Below are 2,924 nucleotides of genomic sequence, written 5' to 3'. Positions count from 1 at the left end.
AGTCCCTTCTAACCTTGTTGAAGGTTACAAAATAGGATGCAGTGAAAACATGCTACTCTTGAGCTTGAATGTCCTCAGCAACTTGAGCTTAATTCTACTGCTAAGTTTGTGCCCTTCTTTTGTTCTTGCAAACCTTTTCAACGTGACCAAACTTCTTGCAGCTCTTACACTGAATAGCAGGCCTGTACGAGTAGCACCTCTCCAAGTGTATGGACTTTTTGCAGTGAATGCATAGTAGGAACCTTTTCTTTCCAACTTTTCTCTTTGGTTTCTCCTTTTTGTCATGCCATGGTTTCTTTCCTCTATAGCTCGAACCTGAGCTTTCTTTGGTTTTTCCTTGGAAAGCTCATCCAGGATGCTCCTTCAGCCTATTAGCCCTTCTTTGCTCGATTGCAAATAAAGCATTTATCAACTCTAACAGTGAGATGGTTGATAAGTCTCTCGAGTCCTCCAATAAAGAGATTTTTTACTTAAATTTTTCAAGAAGGGTTGCAATAACCTTCTCAACAATTATGTTCTCACTGAAATCATCTCCAAGGAGCCTGATGTTGCTGACTGTGGCCATTATTCTGTCCGATTACTACTTAATGGTTTCAGACTCTCTCATTTTCAAGTTCTCAAAATCTCTCCTGAGGTTGATCAACTGTTGCTGCTTGGTTTTATCAGACCCCAGAAACTCTTCCTTCAACTTCTCCCAAGCTTGATTTAGAGTGTCACAGGCCATTATTCGAGTGAAAATCACATCAGACACTCCATTTTGCAAGCATGACATTGCTTTGTGGTTCTTAGCACACTCTTCACTATGTTGTTTGATTTGTGCAATAGTGGGATTGACCCTCAATGGAGCTAGTTCTGTGTCATTTTCAACCACTTTCCACAAGTTATGTTCTCGTAGGTAAGTCCTTATCTTCACTACCCAAATGTGGTAGTTCTCACCAGCAAAAACAGGTGGTGGTGGTGGTGTAAAACTCACGTTACAGCAATAATAAAAAACAACTTCAATTTCTTTCTCTTCAAGATTTCTCTTAAAAACAGCTACCAACAATAGAGGCCTTGAAAGATGACAGGCTCTTATACCATTTGTTGGTGTTTTTACAGAAAAACTAAGGAGAAGAAAAGTAAAGAAACGTATGCAAAGAGAATTGAATAAAAATGAAACTTAAAAAACTGATTTCATATTAACTTTCATTAAGTTAAAAACATATAAGTTACAAGACGGTTTCCGAATGTATAACTGCTGTCACTAATTACTTGACTAAAACATAGCTTGAGTTACACACAAAATAAAGCTGACTTATTAACAATTACATCACATTAAACATCATTCAAATAAGCAACTAATCTTACTAACTTTAAAGACAAATTACAAAAGAATTAAAGCTAGTTACATATAAATAAAATGTAGCTGTTGTACTGGTTGAGCTTCAATGTTTCTCTGCTATTGTATTGCAGGCCAAAGTTCAAAAATTCAGCAAGAAATTGGGACACTGACAAATTTGATTACATTAGATCTATATTTTAATATGCTTGTTGGTTCAATTCCATCTTCTGTCAACAACTTAACCAATCTTGCATCGTTGGTTCTTTCTAGGGACCAACTTAACGGATGCATTCCGCAAGAAATTTGAAGGCTAATGAATTTGGTTACACTGGATTTATCCTTAAACATGCTTTTGGGTCCCATCCCTTCCTCTCTAGGTCAATTAAAGAATCTCAGTTCTCTTTATTTGAGTTCAAATAAAAATTTTGGCCCAATCCCTCCAACTTTCGGCAATTTATTCAAACTGGAATCGTTCTCTCTTTACTAAAATAAAATAAATGGTTTCATCCCTTCAACAATAACAAATATTAAGAGGTTGATTAACTTGGATCTTGGTGCCAATAACTTGAGTGGTCAAATCCCTTCATTTCTAGGTCTTTTACCGAGCTTATGTCGTTTGTACCTTAACTCAAATCTTTTTGACTCTATTGCTTCTTTCTGGTAGCAAACTCACTAGCTCAATCCCTTTATCTCTACTTCATTTACCTAATTTATGGCATATATCCATGGCTTCGAATCTTTTGGAAGGTCCCATACCCCATGAAATTGAGAGTTTGAATGCCCTGGGATACTTAGATCTCTCAGACAACAAATTGAATGGCCCGATTCTATCTCAGATTGGTTATTTTCTAAATTTAATGTACTTAATTTTGGCAAACAATAACTTGAGTGGAAGGAATCCCCTGTAAATTGGTGGCATATCTCTATACCAGTTGAATCTAAGCCACAACATCATTAGTGGAGATATACCTTCTCAACTAAATTCCCAAAACATTATCTTAGCCATATCCTTCTCCAAGCAGTGATACCTTTCCAATTTGAGAATTTAACTCATTTAAGCAGCTTAGATCTCAGTTGGAATAACCTAACGGGCACGATTCCTGAATTTCCATTTTATGTAGGGAACTTCAATTTGTCATTTAATTCACTGAGGGGTCAAATTCCAAAATGGATTATTGCATTTTGCACCTGAGACATTTATAGACAATAAGGATTTATGTGGTTCTATAGGCTTCCGTGTTAAGCAACTGACTCAATCCACGTCAACTTCCTCACCTAACTGACATGGCTTGTTCTTTGTTTTTAATTCAAATCAGTTAGGATTGGATTTGTTTATTTTTTGAACAGTTTGAAAGATTCAAACCACTGTTGTATTCTATCTCAAACACCTAGTTAAACACTTGTATTTATTTGTAATGCAAAGCAATGAAAATTAACTATTGCCGTTCAAACCAAAATTGCTTCTCTTTCATGGTATCAGATTTACCCATCTTTTAGGATTCAACGCTGCTCTTTTTTTTCCCGATCCTTCTTCTTCTGCCATGGGAACCACCGATGCTGATATCTCCTCTGTCATGTCCTCGCTTATGTCTTTCCCTTCCAT

General features: G+C 36.4%; 1 protein-coding gene across 1 annotated transcript; it reads right to left on the bottom strand.

Moving 5' to 3' along the window:
- Positions 1-580: 580 nt before the first annotated feature.
- LOC128032534 (uncharacterized) lies at positions 581-2,924 on the bottom strand. Its single transcript, XM_052621139.1, has 2 exons — positions 2,808-2,924; positions 581-1,024 (listed from the first exon to the last, which is right to left on the bottom strand). Exons 1-2 carry the CDS (start codon positions 2,922-2,924, stop codon positions 581-583), a joined length of 561 nt encoding a protein of 186 aa, XP_052477099.1.

Source organism: Gossypium raimondii, chromosome 9 (genome assembly GCF_025698545.1).
Source record: "Gossypium raimondii isolate GPD5lz chromosome 9, ASM2569854v1, whole genome shotgun sequence".
Classification (NCBI taxonomy): domain Eukaryota; kingdom Viridiplantae; phylum Streptophyta; class Magnoliopsida; order Malvales; family Malvaceae; genus Gossypium; species Gossypium raimondii.
Note: the sequence above shows the minus strand (reverse complement) of the source record. Positions and strands in the feature narration are given on the sequence as shown.

Bases quoted from the DNA above. Each gene is read 5' to 3' on its own strand.
- LOC128032534 (XM_052621139.1), bottom strand. From the start codon at position 2,924: ATGGAAGGGAAAGACATAAGCGAGGACATGACAGAGGAGATATCAGCA. The intron at 1,025-2,807 runs GTAAATCTGATA...GCTGTTTTTAAG, and splicing joins CGTTGAATCCTAAAAGATGG to AGAAATCTTGAAGAGAAAGA.